This window comes from Sus scrofa, chromosome 9 (genome assembly GCF_000003025.6).
Source record: "Sus scrofa isolate TJ Tabasco breed Duroc chromosome 9, Sscrofa11.1, whole genome shotgun sequence".
In the NCBI taxonomy this organism is placed as follows: domain Eukaryota; kingdom Metazoa; phylum Chordata; class Mammalia; order Artiodactyla; family Suidae; genus Sus; species Sus scrofa.
Window position 1 is genome coordinate 5,262,567 of NC_010451.4, and position 19,890 is coordinate 5,282,456.

Sequence of the window (19,890 nt, forward strand, 5' to 3'; positions counted from 1 at the left end):
GTCACTGGTTGATTGTTATTTGAACTATTTCTAGAATTTGATTATTCTGATCATGCTGCTGCAATGTAGGCAGGCTTTGTGTAGGCATGTTTGGGCACATATCAGGGAAAGGAATTACTGCTTAGGTCTTCAACAAAGAATAAGGATTCTGGTAAGACAAAAGGCCGTAGAAGAGGAGACATTACAAAATGATTATTTGGAGTTCCTACTGTGGCTCAGTGGGTTAAGAACCTGACACTGTCTCTATGATCTCTGGCCTCGCTCAGTGGGTTAAGGATCTGGTTGTGTGGCAAACTGCAGCTCAGATCTGGAATTGCCATTGCAGTGACATAGACCTCAGCTGCAACTCTGATTTGACCCCTAGCCCAGGAATTTCCATACACTATGGGTGTGGGCCTCCAGCCTGCACTGCCCCCCCCAAAAAAAGATTATTTCAAAGCATTGAGGGAGTGCGTGAGGTCTTTGCTGATACATTGAAAGTAAGAATACAGTAGTCAACTGGTTGCATGATACCCCCTAAGCGTTGTGGACCACATAAATGCCAATGGAGAGGAGAGGGAATAGCTGGACTTACCCAGCACTCTTGTTTAATAATGGGTTACAAGGACATGAATGAATGCACATGAACAATGATGGAATGAATAAGAAGCTTAATGACTTCCTCTAAGATCAAAGAGCTGAGAAAACTGTGATTTCAAGTAAGGTACATCAGATTGCACGGACTTTCTTCTTTTTGCTGAATTTTGCCATTTTGGATCTGGAAAGGCAGGCCTTTCATAAAGTAGCACCCCAAATAATAGGAAATTCTGCTTTTTAGAATAATCTGGGAGTCTTCCTGGATGAGGTTATGCTAAAGGTGGCATCCGTTTCTGTAGATTTGGATGAGGCAAGTCTTGATGTCTTCAGAGGAGTCAAGTCATCAGCTGAGCACTCAGGCCAGTTATTCTGTGTATGACTACTTCTGTCTCTTAGCAGCTCTTCGCAGAGGTTGGGAGGCATGCAGTACTCTTAAAAATCAGAAACTCTTTGAGGGCAGAGATTTTGTCTTTGAACTCTGTATACTTAATGGCCAGGGGTGCTTAAAGATGATTGAAAAAAAAAATACCTCATCTACATGTATACCTATATAGCTCACAATAGCTCATGTAAAACCATAAATATAGAGAAAATCATAGACTATGGATATTATTAATGCTCACATTAAAAAATATACAGGAGTTCCTGTTGTGGCTCAGCGAGTTAAAAAACCTGACTAGTATCCATGAGGATGCAGGTTCAACCCTGGCTCCACTCAGTGGGTTAAGGGTCCAGAGCTGCTGTGAGCTGTGGTGTAGGTCACAGACATGGCTTGGAACCTGCATTGCTGTGGCTGTGATGTAGGCCAGTGTCTGCAGCTCCGATTTGACCTCAGCCTGGGAACTTCCATATGCTGCAAGTGCATCCCTAAAAAAGACAGAAAAAAAAATTAAGAATAAATAGATTAACTTCTGCCATATATTCCCATCATGCTTGAAAAAAGTATTATCGTAAGAATTATGTATATTTGGCTTTTACTTGTGCTGTTAGAATGTAAATATGCTGACAGAGGAGAAGAAATGGGATGAAAGGGGCATGAAGAGGTAGTAGGAACAGTCTGTGGACCTTTTAAGGACCAACTACTCGGTCCCTGATGGGGTAGCCTGATGTTTCTACAATTTTAATAATTACCTCATTGATGAAAAAATCACTCCATAAAAGTGCATTAAGACAAAGGAAAGAAATTATATTTGATATATTGGAATAAGAACTCAGGAATCTAAAGAAGCCCAACAATTTCAAAGAACTCTGTCTTTTGTGTTCCTGATGGGAAGTTCAGGCAGTCCTTCTTTCCATCTAAAACAACAACAGACTTGAGCCCTATTTCAAGGTGCATCACAAAACTATGTTAGCATGAAACTGGCTTTGAAGTCAGAAGACAAAGGCCAAAGTTGGGCTGAAATCTAGAACTTGTTTAGTGGTATAACACGGGCAAATTAATATATATGTATGTATATTAATTAACATATATTAACATATATGTATATGGATAAAATGTGTGTTTGGGAGAAGAAGCAGATCCTTCTTCCTTTTTCAAATTTGGCTGAGAGGCTACACATAAAGTCAAAATGAAGGAGAATTTGAAATAAATGTTGGCAGAAGCGTGGACAATTTGACAGAGGAAGAAGTTTGAATTCCTAGGGACAGTGGGATGAAATAGCCCCGGTGGCACTACCTACTAGGCCTCAAGGGAGTTCTCAGGAGGAATTGTGAAATCAGGTAGAGTCATGATGACTTAGACTCCACCGGAGCTTGGAGGAGTCTTCATAAGTGCTCTGTTTATGAGTCTTAGGAAAAGAAAGAAGTCCAGTTAATTCCCAACAGAAGCACAGAGGTTGATACAGGTAAAAATTAACCTTGAAATCTTTTTACATGCCCTCCAGGTAGCAAGCTCTACCTAGGATTATTTATGCCCATTATTTCATTAAATCCTGGTAAAAATTCTGGTGAAGGAAATGATAAGGGCACATGAGAGGAGCCTGTGGAGTGTCGGGGGTTGTGGGAAGGTAAAGGGAAGATGGAAAAAAAGTAAAATGTAGATATTGTCCTTAAGAGTAAGAGAAGTAAAAAGGTAAAAAGAAGATATAAAACTGTGGGGAGGACCTAGGACATCGATAAACATGAAGCCAAGACTGGATGGATGAGTAAGTGAGGATTGAATTGGAAGCCAGAGAAAAGGGGGACTGAGAATTCAGGAAGAATGGAAAGAGATGAGAATAGAGATGGGAATGAGATTTTTTTAAGGAGGAAATGGGGTAAAACATAGAAAACAGAGAGAAAAACAGAGTCCAAAGCAGCAAAAAGAAAGGGTGAAAAAAGAATCATTCCCATAAAAGAGTAGTACTTTAGCAGGCCCTGGGGACTTAATCAGAAACTATCAAATATTTTTCATTTTTCCAAGAAAAATAACTAGTAGGGCTGAGCCAACTGATTCTTCCCCTCACCCCTTGCTAGAGAAGGGGGACCAGCAGGACCAACCAATGGAAGGGCTCTCAACACGTAAGTGATGCCGCAGTGAACACTGGGGTGCATGCATCCTTTGGAATTATGGTTTTCTCAGGACACATGCTCAGGAGTGGGATTGCTGGATCACATGGTAGTTCTGTATTTAGTTTTGTAAGGAACCTCCACATCGCTCGTCACAGTGGTTTCACCAGCCTACATCCCCAGCAGTGTACAAGGGTTCCCTTTTCTCCACATCCTCTCCAGCCTTTGTAGATACTGTTGATGGCCCTTCTGACTGGTGTGAGGTGATACCTCATTGTAGTTTTAAAGCATAAAAAAAGTCCCTTCCTCAAAGTGCTCCAGAGGGTTAGAAGAGCAGCACAAAGTGCTTGGTTTAGATCTGAGCATTGTGATTTATCTGGAGAGAGATCTGGATTCTGCAACACATAATACAACCTTTGTAAGTGTACCCCACAATCTTCCAAAGATTCCTCTGTGTCTAAGAGATGAGAATCTGCAAAATGACATCTTTGCTGTGTTCCCTCCCAAGCAGCAAATTCTCATCTCACAGCAGAGAAACAGGAGTCACGATGAGCCTGGAAGCCTACCTGGTCATATGCACCTGAAAGTACCCCTAACCCCCAACCCCAACACTCCCAGAGCCGCTTTTGAAATCTGTCTTTCTCCTTTCTTACAACCGGTACCTAGGTGATAACCCGGACAACATATGATACTTCTCAAAGAGCCCCCATTTAAGTTTTTGTTTTTGTTTTTGTTTTCTTTCCTGTGCCCTGTTAGAAAAAGAGATTTTTCTCTAGGATAATGATTTTAAAGCCACATGCAGAAAACCAGGGAGGAGTTTGAGGGTTTCTAAAAACCTCTAAAAAGAAGAATGAGATTTAATCATACATATTAATGTATTCATTTCATTCCTTCATTCCACACATATAGAAAAACTAATATATGTTTGGCATATGGTCTTTTAGAGGGTGAATGGCTAAATACTCCTTTCCTTTAGGGAGTTTAATTCTAGTAGGAGAGATAGACATTAAACCAATACTTATACAATGTTTAATTTACTGTACTAACTTGTAAGAAGAATATGAGAACTGCACACTAAGGGCATTTGGAAAAGGATTATTGGGAAGCATAGACAGACTTCAATTAGGCAAAGAGGAACCTTATAGAAGGTGATGAAAGATACAATAAACAGAGAGGAACACAGATGGAAATCCCATATCAGGAAGTATTTTAGGAAATCTACTTAAACACTGCAAATTTGGCTGGACTGAAATGGTGAGAGTTGGTCCTGGAGAAGTAAATATGGATTAGATTGTGTGGTACCTTGAAGGCTAAGATGAGGATTTAGGACTCTGTTCTAAGTACAGCAGGAGCTTTTGCTTTTGATGCATAAATCATTTTCAGTTTTTCAAAATTCATTCTGACTACAGGATGAAGAATTATTTAAAGGGGGCACTAGTGATTGAAGGACAATCTGTCAGAGAGCCTAGCAGAAATGGCTGTGCTGTGTCTTGGCTAAACAGAAGGAAGAAAGGGGTCATGACTTCCTATGATTTGGAGACATTTGAAATTGACTAAATCTTGTTTTGATTAAACAAGAAGTTTCAAGAATGGCCCCAAGTTTCTGGGGGTGAAAAGAATTTCACCATAAAAATCCTGTGAGTGGCTACTCTCATATCCCGTGGGCATCTTTCTGAGGCAACAGCTCTATCCCTCGCTACTTTCCTTTTTCCAGGCTGGGGGTCGAATCAGGGCTGAAGCTGCCCGCTTCTGCCACAGCCACAGCAACTCAGGATCTGAGCTGCCTCTGCAACCCTCACCACAGCTCACTGCAATGACAGATCCTTAACCCACTGAACAAGGCCAGGGAATCGAACCTGCCTCCTTATGGTTACTGGTCGTTTGTTACCCCTGAGCCACAACGGGAACTATCCCTTGCTACTTAAAAATGAGGTTATGGAAAGTTATGTATAATTAAAATTAGTGAAAATTAAGAACAGTTTTATTCACTAATGTGTCTATTTACAAATGCAAGCCATTATAAATACAGAGACATAGGGGCCTAGGCATATGGAAGATTTTATACACACACACACTTTTCCAAGCTAATTATATATTTATTTTGACTACTTCACTTTCATTGTTTAAAAACAATCATTTTAAATGGTTCCCACCACCACCCTAAAGTCTCAAAAAGGTAATAGTTTTAAGACTTCTCCTTTTTTGGAAGCATTATAATGTAAACTCTGGACCAGCCAGCAGAAAGATCACTCCCCCCCCCCGCCCCCGAATATAAATAAATAAGTCATTGGCCCTTTAGATGCCTAGCCTGCCAACCCCCTCCACAATTTCTTTCCAAACTGACCTGAAGTTTTTAAAAAATAAAATATCAGGCTAGTTTACCTGTTACATTATAACATTACACTGCAGTTTTTAAACAATCCATTCATGAGAAGAGTAAACCCTGGCTGTGATGCTGCCACGTCCTCTGCAGTGGGAACCGCTGGGCGATTCAGCTGTTGAGTTCGGTGGTCTCTTATACACACGTGGGTGTGTGTGTGGGTGTGTGTGTGTGTGTGTGTGTGTGTGTGTGTATGAGAGAGAGAGAGTGTGTATATACACACATACATAAGGATTGATGTGGATGTGGATTTGTGATGGTGATGAAGCTGTGTGTAGCCGTGTGCGTGGTAATGGTATTGACAGTTATTGTTTGATTATTTAGCAAAATGCTCTATGCTATTAAGTCTTTGCAAACCTTGATTGCTGTTAAGGGAGGAAATACCCAAATTTTCTACTGTCTGAACACATTATTTCATCTTATCTCCATTTTTCAGATGAACGAATTAAATTCAAGGGAAGGGTCGTCATCTCATGTGATTTTCTAGGAAGGAAAAAGACAAAGTGATGCAAAAACCTCTCAGACACGGATTTGAATATAGTTTGTCCCCCTGCTGTTTCACTTACATATTCATAAAGCCCTTTACATATCTCGTATGAAAATATATTTTCAGTTTAGGAGCTGAGAGTTGTGTGGGAGAGTCCAGCCTCCCCCAGTGATGAGAACACCATGCTGAACCCTAACGCATCACATGCCGCCCACCACAGTTTCATTTTGACAGGTATCCCGGGAATGCCGGATAAAAACCTGTGGATGGCCTTTCCCCTGGGATTTCTCTACACCCTAACTCTCCTGGGAAATGGCACCGTCCTAGCTGTCATCAAGGCAGATCAGAGCCTCCACGAGCCCATGTACCACTTCCTCTCTATCTTGGCTTTGGCTGATGTTGGTCTCTCCATGTCCACCTTGCCCTCCATGCTCAGCATCTTCTGGTTTAATGTCCCTGAGATTCCCTTTGATGCGTGCATCACACAGATGTTCTTCATCCATGGATTCGGAGTGGTAGAATCAGGCGTATTGGTGTCCATGGCCTTCGACAGATGTGTGGCCATCCGAGACCCACTTCGCTATGCGTCCATCCTCACCCAAGGCATCATTGGCAAGATTGGAGTAGCTGTCGTCACTCGTGCAATCTGTGTGGTCTTCCCTGTGCCCTTCCTTATAAAGCGGCTACCCTTCTGCCGTTCCAATGTCTTGTCTCATTCCTACTGTCTCCACCAAGATGCCATGAGGCTGGCCTGCGCCAGCACCCGCATCAACAGCCTCTATGGCCTCATCGTAGTCATCTTCACACTGGGGCTTGATGCCCTCAGCATTCTCTTTTCTTACGTGCTCATCCTGAAGACAGTGCTGAGCATCGCTTCCCGAACTGAAAGGCTTAAAGCTCTCAACACCTGCCTCTCTCACATCTGCGCTGTGCTCCTCTTCTACGTTCCTCTCATTGGCGTCACCATGATCCACAGATTTGGGAAGCACCTGTCACCCGTGGTGCACACTCTCATGGCCAACATCTACCTCTTACTGCCCCCTGTCCTAAACCCCATTGTTTACAGCGTGAAGACCAAGCAGATTCGGAGCAGGATCGTCCACGTGTTCCAGAGGACAAGGAACAGGGTCTAGGGGATGGAGTCAAATTCTGTAAGATGCAGAATAAGCAGCATTTTGAGCAGTTACAGTGTAGTGAAATCATACGCATTTGGTAAATCCAACGTGGACGAGGCTTGTGGCGAAGTCATTCTTACTCTGTGTGTACTCCATTTTATTTATTTATTTAATCTTTTTGCCCTCAACCGTGGCAGGTGGAAGTTCCTGGGCCAGGGATCGAACCTGTGCCACAGCAGTGACAACTCTGGATCCTTAACCCTGCACATTCCATTTGAGAATGTACAGATTTTGGTATCTGCTCTCACATACTGAATCTGCTGTCATTAACGTCATGATGTTTCTCCTCTGTAACTGGAGTTGAGCATCAGTGAAGACGTAAATTATCACCTATTTATTCAGATAACACTTACAACGGTTTATTCATAGCATGTTAACTAATATTTTTCTTTAATTAATAAATATCAGGAAGGATTCAGGAAATTCATAGCATTGCTGAAAGCGTACATCACGGAGATAGTATTTTTTTTTTCCCTAAAATAGATCAAAGAAAACTGCTACCTAATAAAATAGAGTTGGATTTTAGGGAAAGATGCCTTTGATAAAGTTGAAACAAACTCATCATGTGGTTCCTTAATACATGCCTTGTCTTTTAAGGGTTATCACTTATTCTCAGATTTATAACGGTTCTGGTTTTCTGCCACATACTTCGTCGGATAAGAGGTGCTCGTCTTTATTCTTTTAACCCGGCATAAGTGAAGTCTGTTTTGCTGTTTGCAAGAGGACCCAGCAAAACTTTATCACATGAAATTACTGCTGGATGTTGTATGAGGACAAGTGAATTATTGCAGCACTGGGAAGTTTAGGAAAGCAGTGTACACATGTAAGGATGTGTCAAAGGCCATGTGTCTTTGCAGTGATGCTCGTACATGCTTTAATTATTTTTTCATCCTTACACAATCAAGATGCTAGTGGGATTACTTACTCATTCAATAAATATACATTTAACACTAATGAAGTGCCAGTCATGATGCTAGACCCTGGAGATACAGAGAAAAATGCACCATTTTTTCCCCCAATCCCTGGGATATTTTTCTGTAAGGAAATATGTATACAGTTACACGTCAAGTAGGTATTAGGACAATATCACATTTAACTTGATAATACTAATAGTGCTACTTTCCTTTATGTATTCTCTTAGGGAATTTTCCCAACAACCTTTGAGAGTAGGTGTTACCACCTTTTATACGTAAGGAAATTAGATGTAGAGCAGTTAAGTAACTTGCTCAAAGTCATACAGTTTCTGAGTGGAAGAACTAGATTCAAATGTAGATCCGTTGATTCCAAAGTCTGTGAATTGAGACTTGATCCATGTCTCAGAGTTTCTTAGGTTTGCAGGCAAATTCCAGGAAGAGGGAAAGGACCAGAGATCCGAAGCTCCAGATGTGCAAGAGAGAAGCTGAAAATCAACATTGTAGAAACCTTAAGTTCATCTTGCCAAGATGAAACTAGACAGAGAAGCAAATTCAGACTAAATGTGCAAGATTGATACAGAGTTTCCATTTTGAATGTTAGAAAAGTACTTGAAAATTGTTGGCTTGTGCAATGCAAAAATCAGCCAAGGCCTCCATATAGGCAGATGCTATCTAAATGGCAAATCCCCAAAGACACATTAAAATCAACTGGCCTACAAGGGGAACATAATAGAACTTTTATTTGCGTAAATTCATCTTATCCTCCAAAAATATTATTTTTCTTAGTGTGTTACCATATACATAATAGGTTATGTAGTGATACCTGTATACAATTTTTGAATGAATAAATTCAAAATATATTAATATGAAAGAATGCCACCCTCTTTTTTTTTTTCTTGTACAGATGCCTAACCAAAAACTAGAAAACTACCACTTTAGACTAAGGATAAAAGCCAACCAACATATTAACAGTGTTTCAATAGTGTGATAACAGAGGCAGTTAGGAGAAAGCGCCCATTGAATGCCATTAATCTTTGATTCTCTGATGGGGGCCTGTAGTAGGAGGAATCAGAAATCTAAATTCTTTACCAGCAGCAAACACATACACTCCACATCCTCCCTGGGTGCTCCTTTTTCTAGCTCTTGCTGTCTGACTTGGTCTCCTTTGCTTCATGAAAGCTGTGTTTTCCATGGCTCAGATCTCTTTTTAAATAAGTCGGATATTTTCCTCTCAGTCATCCTTCCACTTGATATATTGGGGTGATTTACAAATATTTATAGTCCCCTGCTTTTTTCAAAATATTTGCATTTAATTTAAAAAATTTATAAACATTTAAAGGTTATTTTCCATTTATAGTTATTACAAATATTGCCTCTATTCTCTGTGTGGTGCCATATATCCCTGAGCCTGTCTTACTCCCAATAGTTGGTACCTCCTCACCCCTAGGTTGCCCGTCTCCCTGCTTGCCACTGGACCCCACTAGTTTGTCCTCTAGATCTGTAAGTCTTCTTTTTTGCTCTGTTCACAGTTTGCTGTGTTTTTTAGGTTCCACCTCTAAGTAATCTCACACAGTATTTATCTTTGCCTGAACAGACCCTGGCTTTTTAGCCTCTGTGCCGGGTTCGCAGCACCCTACTGCATTCCTCCTTCCGTCTTCCCATTTCCTCGCTTGTCTTCCTTCACTTCTTCCCCCCACACAGTGTGTTTCCCAAGTTCTCCCCTTGGCATCCTGTTACCTCAATACATTTCTTCCTCCAAGATGCCATTCATGTTAATGGCTTAAAGTTGAGCCCACATGCATCTTTTCTTCTCCCTCTCCTCTCTCTCTCTCATAATCAAATTCTTTTTTTTTTAAACTGCCTTTGCATAATCTCTATATGGAGTTTTTAATATACCTCAATCCACACCATCCAGATGTAACACTTGCTTTTTCCCACAGTGTCACTTTCAGTTTCCTTAAAGGTCTAAACATGCACCATTCACACAACCTTCGAAAACATACCAGCACGTATCCAGAAGCTGAGTCCTTGGTTCTGTCTTTGATTTGCCTCTGTCATCCACGTCCATGGCCATCACTCTAGTTTAGTCCTCGTACAAACGTAAGGTACATTTTTTGTATCAGAATCGTAGGGTGGTATGGAATGAGGGGATGTTTTCTGAGGGGGACAAAAGCAACCAGCACGGGAGAGAGTATGTCCGACTATATCTTAAAACAAGATGTCTTAGAAAAATGTTTCTTGAGTGTATTTATTCATTGCACCTGATTTAGATGAGTTTCTTTGCCTAGACCTAGAGCCTTGGTCTGATGTTGTAATTGTATGAAATATTTTTGGGGTCTTGAGAAAGGGAGAATATATTTTGCATTTAGGAAAATGTACAGCCTTTTGGCCGAGGGCAGATTGTGCTGATTTAAAATATGGCCCCTAAATTTTGGGATATGCCTCGCATCAAAGGTGAAGTCCACATACACTCCTCTTGAATCTGTTTTTTATGTTGTTTTGTTTTGTTTTGTTTTTTGCTTTTTCTAGGGCCGCTTCTGCGGCACATGGAGGTTCCCAGGTTAGGGGTCTAATCGGAGCTGTAGCCACTGGCCTCACCACAGCCACAGCAACGCGGGATCCAAGCGCATCTGCAACCTACACCACAGCTCACGGCAACACTGGATCCATAACCCACTGAGCAAGGCCAGGGATTGAACCCACAACCTCTGGTTCCTAGTCGGATTTGTTAACCACTGAGCCACAACAGAACTCCAACACTCCTCTCGAATCTGGGTTCTCCACCTGCTTGCCCCATAAAAGATGGCAGAAATGATATCAAGCCAGTTTCTAGACCCCAACTATAAGAGACTGGCAAACAGAACTTTCACACCTCTCAATGTCCATCTGAGCAAAAAATAACTCTGGCACTGATGCAAGCAGGCATGTGTATGTTAATTTCACCTAGTGTTTTGAAAAAGATATGGTCCCCCTTCCCTCAGCCAGCAAGTTACCTGTGGTGTGGGATGAGCCAAGAACAGGCATGTTTATATGCCACCACATGGACTTTGTGAATATGTGTACATGCCTGTGCATGTGAACAGGGTGTGGATGGAATTAGATCCATCTACTATCATGAGATTTCATGTGTGTTTTATTTTTTTTTCATGTGTGTTTTAAAATATGTTGGCTTTATGCCCATTGTAGAAGTGAACAGGTCGACATTCCAGTGGTACAGCGTATGTGTGCGTGTGTTTATAGATGTGTGAATCTATCCCACTGCCGTAGAGAAGTGGTCACACATCTAGTTGCACAGATTTATGTGGAAGCATAGGCATGATTGAGGTGGGTGCTGGATACACATTCTTGTTTATATCTCTGTGTATGCATTTTTTCAAATGATGTATGGTACTTACCTATGAAAATAGAAATATATAAATGGGATGACACCACATCCCAAAGCCTATTGCAATATATTATGGAACCACCTACCAGTATTTCTTTCTACCTCTACATAATGATTATGCAAGAGCTATTTTCTAAAGTAAGGCCTCTCTGTAGCAGGACAGTGGACTACTGTTTGAAAGTGTGGAGTTGTTGCCACCAGGGGCGACTGTATGGATTTCAAGCATGAGTTCCGATAGAAGGAATTAGGAGAGGAGCTGGAAGTGTGCCCATCAGTACAGAGTCCTGCCTTCGGTTCTTCGTCTTCAGCATTGGCCCCCGTGTTAGTTTCCTCTCCCTGCTGGAAACCTGCCACACGTCTAGTGGCTTAAAACAACACACATCATTGTCTTACCATTTTGGAAGTCAGAAGTCTAAAACGGGTTTCTCTGGGCTAAAATCAAGGTTGCCCACAGGCAGTGTTTCTGGAGGCTCCAGGGGAGAATTTATTTTCTTACTCTTCCAGCTTTTAGAAGCTGGCCTCATTCCTTGATCTATGGCCCCTTTCAGAGCTGGCAACAGCAACTCAAGTCATCCTTACATCACATCAACTGACCCTGACACTCCACCTCCCCCTTCTACATCTGAAGAACCCTGGGGTTACACCCAAGGTAATCCAGGATGGTCACCTTGTCTTAAAGTCATCTTAATAACAACTTTAAGTCCATATGTAACCTCAATCCTCCCTGCTGCGTGCATCACATATTCGGTTTCCAGGGATTAGGGCATGGAAATTTTGGGGAGGCCATGATTTTGTCTAGCATAGTCTGTGATTGAGAGTGAAATTGTCCTCAGGGAGCTAACGTAGAAGCCAATGTGAAAGACGTCAGATAATGTTGGGGCTGTTCCTTGACGTTTTCCAACATTGCAAAGAGCAGAACTCAGGTTATTGAACCTTGTAAAGATGAGTTATAGTCTACGTAGGTTCCTGAAGCTGGTACAGAGAAAGAAATGGAAGTTAAGGCATGGTCCTATGAATTTAGCCTTGAGGATCTAGTCATGGCACTGAAGGGATTAAGACAACAGACTGTCAAAGGCTTGCTGGCTTTGGGCCTCTTCTCCTGGGAAGGCAGATGGCACCTTCCACTTTCTGGGTGATCTTACAGGCATCTAGAAAGCATTCGGCTCTTTACCTGCTTCTCTTCATCCATACCTCCATACCCTACCTTTTTTTTTTTTCCTTTTCCATCTTAGGCTTTGTGGGTTTCATTTTCCTTGTAATGTATCTCTTTGCCTAACCCAACTATAAGAAAATCAACTGACCATAAGAAAATAAGATATCCTCTCTTTTAAAAAACTAAATCCGTATTTCTCTGTCTGTGGTAAATTAGAAATAAATCACTTCTTGTTTTTCCAATTCATCTAGGACCAGTACAAGTGTACTGTTCTGAGTTTGTATACAAAAATCCTGTGTCAGTATCTCTGCAAAGTCAGACTGCTCTGCAGGTTTTCACCCTCTGTTTCTGAACTTGTCTCGCCGCAGGTCGGTACCAGACAGTTCCCAGACCAGCATCAGCCCACCGTCCTCACTCTCAAAAGCACTGCCCTGGATCACTCCTTTCTTTAATTCTCTCCCTGATTTATCTTCCAGAATTAAAATCTTCCCAGTGGGAGACACTAGAGTATAGGCTCTCATTTTAAGGAGATTTCACGGTTCTTTTTTCATGACCCCAGTCAGAGGATGCTGAGAAGAGAAGGGAGAGGGTACAAAAGAGACGTAGCTGGATCAGCAGGGACTTGGGAGCTGCGTGTGGTTTTACACTGAGGCCGTTCCCATTTAACGGCCACGTGAACCTGATCAAACCCCATAAACCCTCTGTACGGAAGTACATTTGTTTTTTTGTTTGAGAAAAATAGTAACAACAACATAACAGCTGATATTTACCGATGCTTATTATTTCCAGGCCCTGGGCTAAGCTTGACATGCATGGACTCCTTTAATATTCATAACTCTCTAAATAAGCACGAGTCCGGGGCAGATTTTGTGGATTAGACCCATTAGCATTGAATGAATTAGGAGTCCATATGATACCGATGATAAGGGGCAAAGCCAGGATTTAAACCCGGGCCTTGCTCTCAGTATATTCATTCCCAGAGTTAATTCTGGGAGTAATCACACAATATCTAAAATACCACTATTCTGGTTACTGTTTACTAGGTGGTATTTCACCTGTTACTACTACAGCAGGTGCTGTGGTTGGTGTAGGTATCACCATCTTAATCTTTAAAGAAAAGAGTGAAGGAGACAGAAAGGGCGTGCAGGGAAAACACAAACCCCTCCCCAATGCACTTGTTTCTGGGTTCTCTCTGTATACTTACAGCACCAAAGACAAAAGCTATGAAAACTCAGTTCCACTGTCTCTAAAATGCAGAATGTGATCTAGACATTTTGGGCATCAATGAAATTTCAAGCACTGCACGGTAGAAAACACCCAAGACCTGAAAGTCTGTCCTCAGAGAGATTTGTTTATCCCTGCGGATACTGGCCATTTGCACTGCTTCTGGGACCTGTGCTCTCATGCTAGGGAGAGCACTTTGAGACCCAGCCTCTTGGCAACAGCCTCTAGCAAACCCTGCTCCAGACTCAGGACTGTGATAATGTTGGCAAACTTTTTTGTTGCTGTTGTTGGGTTTTTTTTTTTTTTTTTTTTTTTTTTTTGCCTTTTCCAGGGCCGCTCCCATGGCATATGGAGGTTCTCAGACTAGGGGTCTAACTGTAGCCACTGGCCTACGCCAGAGCCACAGCAACACGGGATCTGAGCCACATCTGCGATGGCAATGCCAGATCCTTAACCCACTGAGCAAGGCCAGGGATCGAACCCGCAACCTCGTGGTTCCTACTAGTCGGATTCATTAACCACTGATCCATGACGGGAGCTCCAATGTTGGCAAACTCTTAACAAGTCCCTTCAGGAATGGTGGAGCTCAGCTCTCCCCACAAAGCCCAGAAAGTCCAAAGGATATTTAATACTCATATTAGTCTATTAAATATCTTCATGTTCTTTTGTTTCTTACAGAGTTAAGAATAGAAAAAGAAAGGCTTCTTTGGTGAACCCATCTAAAATTAATTCATAAAGGCCTGGTGAACCTGAAAGCAGTATTAAAATGGAAATACCCTTTTCTTTTTATTTATTTATTTATTTGCTTTGTGAGGCCGCACCCACGGCATATGGAGGTTCCCAGGCTAGGGGTCGAATCGGAGCTACAGCTGCCGGCCCATGCCGCAGCCACAGCAACACCAGATCCGAACCACGTCTGTGACCTACACCACAGCTCACGGCAATGCTGGATCCTCAACCCACTAAGCAAGGCCAGGGATCAAACCCGCAACTTCATGGTTCTTAGTCGGATTCGCTTCCATTGCACCACGATGGGAACTCCATGAAATATCCTTTTCTTGAACACACAGACCTACTAAATTAGTCTCAGCTAGGCTAGTGTCTACCTTAACAAACTTCTAAAATAGCTACTGATTAGAGTAATATAGATAATGACTCTCACCTCGAGAGATGCAAAGAATCCTTTGTGTTAGACTTTAATGATTACATGGTAAATTCTTAGAAAAAATCATTTGGCTCATGTGAAGGGATAGAGGTAGCTTACTCTATACATTTTGTGTGTGTGTCTTTGTTCTTCTGCTTCATATACTTTGTCTTCAAATAAAATCCGTAGTGGTTCCTTACACTTCTACCCTTGAGTGTCCTCGCCACTCTGACTCACCCATTCTATCTGTCGCCCACAGCATAGACGGTGTCTAGTCTTCCCCAGGAAATCTGCCCCTCCGAGCCTTGCCCAGTGAATGAACTTTTTTGTGACCTGATATCTTTTCCTGGAAACACTTCATCGCACTCTCCCTCCTACGGATACTGTGCTTATCCAGTAAGACCGCATGTAAACGGCTCTGGAACTGTGTCTTACTTCACAGACAGTCTATAAGTGCTCTTATTCTCTTGCTTTCAGTATTCTTGGAGACTTCCTACAGCTGCACAGCATTTGTAGTTTGTAATTAATTGTCCTTATATGCTTAAATTTAATGTCATAAGAACGCTAGATGATAAGTGATAAGATTTCCATTTTCAAAATGTGGAAACCACCATTGGGAGCAGGGACGAGAATATGCAGTGTCACACACAGAAGAGCTAAAACTCACCCTCCGTCTGTTCATCCCAAGTTGTGCAAGGTGGTTGGCCCTGCTCAATTATATACACATATTCGTAACCCTAAAATTTGATCATCTTTCCAATTCATATGTAATAATGTATCATCTCCAGGTGTTCTCTCATCATTTAATGAGTATAGTTCGTCTCTCCCCTTTGAAGCTAATGGAGGCCATTCTTACCTCTTGAGCTAGAATGTTAAATTAAACCAATTTAATAAGCTTTAATTTAAAAGGCATAAAACGTGTGGCCTATTTCTGTCCAAAAGAGTTATTAAAAATGGAATTAGTGATATTCCCTGCTTTCAGATGTTATATGCCAACTCAAACCAGGGCCACAGGACAGTACGTTGAACAGTTCCTACAGATGCCACTCTTTCTGTACCAGGCAAATGACGATTTGGTACAGGAAAAGGGAAGTGTGCTCTGAGAGCAGGGAAACCTCTCTGCCCAATTCAGATCACACAGAAAATGTGAAAAAATAAAAACTTAATTCTTCATAGTCATAAACGAGCTTTGACAAAATAAATCCTTCCTCTTTCAAACTGGCAGATCCTAACCCCCTGCAGTGATCTTGGTTTGAACAAACATCTCGATGAGCTTCCTCCGTATCTCCTTGGTCTTCACAGCATAGACTATGGGATTTAGCACGGGGGGTACAAGGAGGTAGGCATTAGCCATGAGGGCATGAGTCAGTGGTGAAAGATGCTTTCCAAAGCGATGAGTGACAGACACCCCAATGAGGGGCACATAGAAGATGAGAACGGCACAGATGTGTGACACACAGGTGTTGAGGGCCTTCAGCCGGCCCTGCCCCGCGGCAATGGCCATTACTGTCCGGAGGATGAACACATAGGAGAAGAGGATGGAGAGGGAGTCGCAGCCCTTGGTGAAGATGACAGCAACGAGGCCGTAGAGACTGTTGACACGGGTGCTGGCGCAGGCAAGGCGCATGACATCTTGGTGGAGGCAGAAGGAGTGGGAGAGGAGGTTGGAGCGGTAGAAGGGCAGGCGCTTGATGAGGAAAGGCACGGGGAAGACCACACAGACTGCCCTCGTCAGGATGACCGCCCCTGTTCTGCAGACCACACCGCTGGTTAGAATGGTGCCGTACCGTAGGGGGTTCCAGATCGCCACGACTCGATCAAAGGCCATGGCCACCAGCACCCCAGACTCAATGGCTGAGAAGGTATGGATGAAGTACATCTGAACAAGGCAGGCATCAAAGGCAATAGATCTGTAGTTAAACCAAAATATGCCTAGCACAGAGGGCATAGTGCAAAGGGCAAGTCCCATGTCTGCCAGTGCCAGCATACTCAGAAAGTAGTACATGGGAATGTGCAGAGACAATTCAGATTTGATGGTGGAGGTGATGACAGCATTGCCAAGGAGGGCGATGACATAGGTGGCACCCAGTGGGAATGCCATCCAGTAATACTTTTGTTCAAGCCCTGGAATTCCAGTTAAGACAAAGTAAAGGTGCTGGAAGTGGGAGTGGTTATTACCTGCCATGAAGTCCATGTGACGTAGGCATGAGGTGGGAGCCTGGGAGATCCCGACGCGTGCCTTCCTAAAAATGCGGTGATGGGGATTAACAATATATTAGAATCAGACTTCCCCGAGAATAGAGCCATTTAATTTCACAAGTGTGGGAGGGTGTGTAAGAGAGAACTGGATCCCTGAAATTGCTTCTCCAAGGTGTGTCCTGTGGAGGAGGCATCTACTGGCCCAAAGGAGAAGACTCACCCAAGTCAAATGAGTCACATTCAGTTTAAAGCACATGCTAGAGGCAAAACGTTCTGCTTGTCCTGTCCTTTTCTCTCTCCTTCTGTCTTATGAATTGTTGAGGCAGAGGCTAAGGACGTGATAACTAAGAGGGAATCAGTATAAAACATGAACCAGCTGATTGCTCACAAGGGGTGTCATTTCTGCCCACCCACCTCCTTATGCCTGAACCCTCAGGAAGGCCGTGGGTCTTGTATGGAGGGCAGGGATGGACCTGCCCAGGGCACAGGCTTGGGCTCCCGTTTGAGCACAACCATCTTCATAGCCTGAATGTGGCCTCAGCATCCTTCTCAACTCAGGCACCTCAGACAGCAGCTTCTGATCAGAGAAAATGCAATGTGTTTGTCAGCTCTCATCTAACGAAATCTTGGTAGAAAGGACAGTAAATTATATTTAGGGAAGCAACAAGAGCAATTCTTTTTTTAGACTAACTCATTTTGTCCAAAAGGAAGCAAGACCCACCCCCCGCCCCCAGGGCTCACCTGAGCCACTTTTAGAATTAGAATCATCTGGAAATTGTATTACTCAGGCACAGCGGTCATTCACAATGACGTGTTACACTCTGAGAGAGTCAGAGAGAGGCCTGAGGAAAGACCTGGAGGACAGCCTCCTGTTGCCAGAATCAGTAATTGTATTTATTTCAGTGGGATCCCGGAGGGAGTCATTCAACTTTAGACGAGAATGCCAACTAAATAGAGATTCTCTTTGAGAAGTTTTCAACCTTAAGACACTCAGCAGCTGCCTTCACCAACTGATTAGAGTCAAACTGACTAAAAGGCAAGGTAGTATTAAGAACATGGACTCCAGGTCCACATCTAATCAGATTCCAGTTTCCCCTGCTCTCAGTAGAGCCCCACCTATGTAGTCTGAGGACAGTAATGCTTACTCCTTGGGGAGAATTATACATGTAAGGCCTTAGAGGGCAAAATGGGCACTTTCTGTTATGAGTACTTGGAGTAAAAAGCTCTCCGCATGTCCTGAGTATTAATATTGGGTTTTTGGTTTGCTTTTTTTTTTCTTGTTTTGTTTTGTTTTGTTTCTTTGTCTGTTTTGGATTTGGAGGCCAGAGTTCTTTGCATCTGGTGGAAGTGAAAAGTGGTAGATTCTCATCTCTCAGCAAAGAATTGCATTTAATTTGGATCTCTTATAATTTTTGAATAATGTACCCACTGTTCTGCAAGTATTGAGTGTCCCAGCCCAGGGTATGTATACATCTCTGGCAGATGCATGCTCCTGGTGAATCAAAAAATATATGTAGGAGTTCCCCTCATGGCTCAGTGGTCAATGAATCCGACTAGGAACCATGAGGTTGCGGGTTCGATCCCTGGCCTTGCTCAGTGGGTTAAGGATCCGGTGTTGCTGTGAGCTGTGGTGTAGGTCACAGATGTGGCTTGGATCCCGAGTTTCTGTGGCTGTGGTGTAGGCTGGTGGCTACAGCTCCGATTCGACCCCTAGCCTGGGAACCTCCATATGCCACGGGAGCGGCCCAAGAAATGGCAAAAAGACCAAAAAAAAAAAGTATATGTATATAATAACAGATTTTGAAATCTCCCAAAAGATCCTCTTCGAAAGATTTCTGATTCAGATTTCCCCACCTTATCCAGGGTATGTTCTGTATTTCTATAAAACCTTCATTTCTTTCCATTGTTTTTTTGAAAGGCAGCTAGCTGTTGATTCGAGACTTTGGCCTTTCAGACAGCGTGCATTTTCTGCCCTTCCAATAACTGTTGTTTTAGGGGTGTTGTTAGTTTTAGTGAGTTTTGAGAAAGAAAATGATCATTACATTTTTTTAGTGAGTTTTGAGAAAGAAAATGTTAATTCAATGCTAATTACATTTTTGAATATTTGTAATAGAGTGGAAATGAGAGAATATTTTGAGGTAAACTAATGAGAGAGAGAAGAAAAGGTGGGAGAAAGAAGGAGAGAAAAGGAATAAAAAAAGAAAAGCATAAATCCAAAGAATAGCAAAAGTTGGCCTATTTCACATTTTACTAAGAAAGAAATTGAAGAGTTCCCTTCATGGCTCAGTGGTAACGAACCCAACTAGGATCTACGAGGACAAGGGTTCAGTTCCTGGCCTCACTGGGTGAGTTAGGGATCCGGCGTTGCTGTAAGCTGTGGTGTAGGTCACAGACAAGACTCCGATCCCAGATCCCATGTTGCCGTAGCTGTGGCTGTGGCTGTGGCTGGCAGCAGCAGCTCCTATTAGACCCCTAGCCTTGGAACTTACATAAGCCATGGGGGCAGCCCTAAAAAGCCCTAAAAGAAGGAGAGAGAGGGAGGAAGGGAGGGAGGAAGGAAGGGAGGGAAAGAAAAGAAAGAAAGGAAGAAAGAAAGGAGGAAAGAAAGACATTGAAGCTTCAATAGAAAAAATGACCTGCTCTGAGTCAAATGCCTGGTTAGCAAAACTGATGACCATCAGGGAGAAAGAAAATTACGATTAAATGCACTGGGAGCTTGAGGGTTAAATTAGAGATGTCAACATCAAAATTGTTTCTCTTGGCCAA

The 19,890-nt window shown here is 42.6% G+C and overlaps 2 protein-coding genes across 2 annotated transcripts; one reads left to right on the top strand and one right to left on the bottom strand.

Annotated features, from left to right (window-relative positions):
• Window positions 296-10,484, top strand: LOC100513557 (olfactory receptor 51H1-like). The gene has a single exon (XM_021062400.1). It carries the CDS (start codon window positions 6,113-6,115, stop codon window positions 7,061-7,063), a length of 951 nt encoding a protein of 316 aa, XP_020918059.1. The 5' UTR covers window positions 296-6,112; the 3' UTR covers window positions 7,064-10,484.
• On the bottom strand, window positions 14,761-18,881 carry LOC100511338 (olfactory receptor 51H1-like). The gene has a single exon (XM_021062401.1). The coding sequence runs from the start codon at window positions 17,117-17,119 to the stop codon at window positions 16,154-16,156; it is 966 nt and encodes a 321-aa protein (XP_020918060.1). The 5' UTR covers window positions 17,120-18,881; the 3' UTR covers window positions 14,761-16,153.

Bases quoted from the DNA above. Each gene is read 5' to 3' on its own strand.
- LOC100513557 (XM_021062400.1), top strand. From the start codon at position 6,113: ATGCTGAACCCTAACGCATCACATGCCGCCCACCACAGTTTCATTTTG.
- LOC100511338 (XM_021062401.1), bottom strand. From the start codon at position 17,119: ATGGACTTCATGGCAGGTAATAACCACTCCCACTTCCAGCACCTTTAC.